Source organism: Acanthisitta chloris, unplaced genomic scaffold, assembly GCF_000695815.1.
Source record: "Acanthisitta chloris isolate BGI_N310 unplaced genomic scaffold, ASM69581v1 scaffold16911, whole genome shotgun sequence".
NCBI classification, from domain to species: Eukaryota; Metazoa; Chordata; class Aves; order Passeriformes; family Acanthisittidae; genus Acanthisitta; species Acanthisitta chloris.
The window spans coordinates 83-1,423 of NW_008656650.1; the positions used below are offsets into that span (position 1 = coordinate 83).

Consider the following 1,341-nt stretch of genomic DNA (forward strand, 5'->3'; position numbering starts at 1 on the left):
CTCCAAGCAGGGGGCTGCCGCAGCATCCTCCCCTTGCCACAATTCTCCCCTCTCCCCGGGCATTGCATCTCTAGCACTGAGCTGTTCTCACAGCATGACACAGCCTGTGCTAGTGGCTCCCTGCCTGCAGCCTCCGACACTGGGGGAACGGCACTGTCCCCCAGGCTCCCAGCTTCCCAGAAGGGATGCCTGGCATTCCCCGACTGCAGAACCTGTGTCTCACCCACTGCCCTCAGGTGCACAGCCTGCAGGAGCTGCGGCGCAGCGCGTCCCTGGCCACAAAGGTCTTCGTGCAGCGGGATTACAGCGATGGGACCACATGCCAATTCCAGACAAAGTTTCCCCCTGAGCTGGAGAGCCGGGTAGGGAGCATAGCAGGCTGATAGGGTGGGGGGTTGCCCTACGTCAGTGCCCTGTGGGGGTGGCTCAGAGGGGGAAGGGGTCTGAAGGCAGGGGGCCTCCACAGGTGTTGTATGGCCCTTGGCCAGCCAATGCTGCTGGGTGCATGCAGCCACAGCTGCCTTGCCTCGTGTGCAAGGACCTTGGTGCTCCTGCAGCCTGGAAGGCTCTGGTGAAGGCTGCAGGCTCAGCTGGTCTTGGCATAGGTGGGAGGTGGGCAGGAGCCAGAGAGCTGAGGCATTGGCTTGGCAGGGAAGAGAGGGTTAAGTGCTCCCCAAGTGCCCCTGGGAATGGGGACAGGGTGATGCAGGGAGTCAGTCTCTGGCCAGACTTCTCTTCACCCCAGCTTCTGCCCTAGATCGAGCGGCAACTCTTCGAGGAAACTGTGAAAACCCTAAATGGCTTCTATGCTGAGGCAGAGAAGATTGGGGGCAGCTCATACCTGGAAGGTTGCCTGGCCTGTGCCACTGCCTATTTCATCTTCCTCTGCATGGAGACACATTATGAGAAGGTGCTGAGGTGCAGCAGAGAGCTTGGGGATATGTGTGACTGGTGGTGGGCACAGGGAGCAGGGGTCTGGACGTCAAAAGAGGAAGCTGTGCTGGCAGGCCCTAAGTGTCCCTCCCTGTTCTGGCAGGTCCTGAAGAAGATCTCCAAGTACATCCAGGACCAGAATGAGAAGATCTATGCACCACGGGGGCTGCTGCTCACTGACCCCCTGGAGCGTGGCATGAGGGTCGTATCCTCTGGGCAGCAGTGTGTTGGGGGGATGGCAAGGGGTGGGGGGGACAACTGGGAGTGGGTGCTGAGCAATTGGGCTAGCCCGTCTCACCAATGATCCTTAGCAGGGCCCAGATCGAGATCTCCATCTACGAGGACCGGTGCAGCAGCGGCAGCTCCAGCAGCGGCAGCTCCAGCAGCAGCAGTGGTGGTGGGGCGGGA

The 1,341-nt window shown here is 60.9% G+C and overlaps 1 protein-coding gene across 1 annotated transcript in view; it reads right to left on the reverse strand.

The window, feature by feature from the left end:
• Nucleotides 1–1,227: 1,227 nt before the first annotated feature.
• CRTAC1 (cartilage acidic protein 1) overlaps nt 1,228–1,341 on the reverse strand; it is an 11,858-nt gene continuing 11,744 nt past the window's right edge. Inside the window, exon 14 of the mRNA XM_009084416.1 lies at nt 1,228–1,333. Coding sequence (XP_009082664.1) covers nt 1,228–1,333 — 106 coding nt within the window. The remainder of the gene's footprint in view (nt 1,334–1,341) is intronic.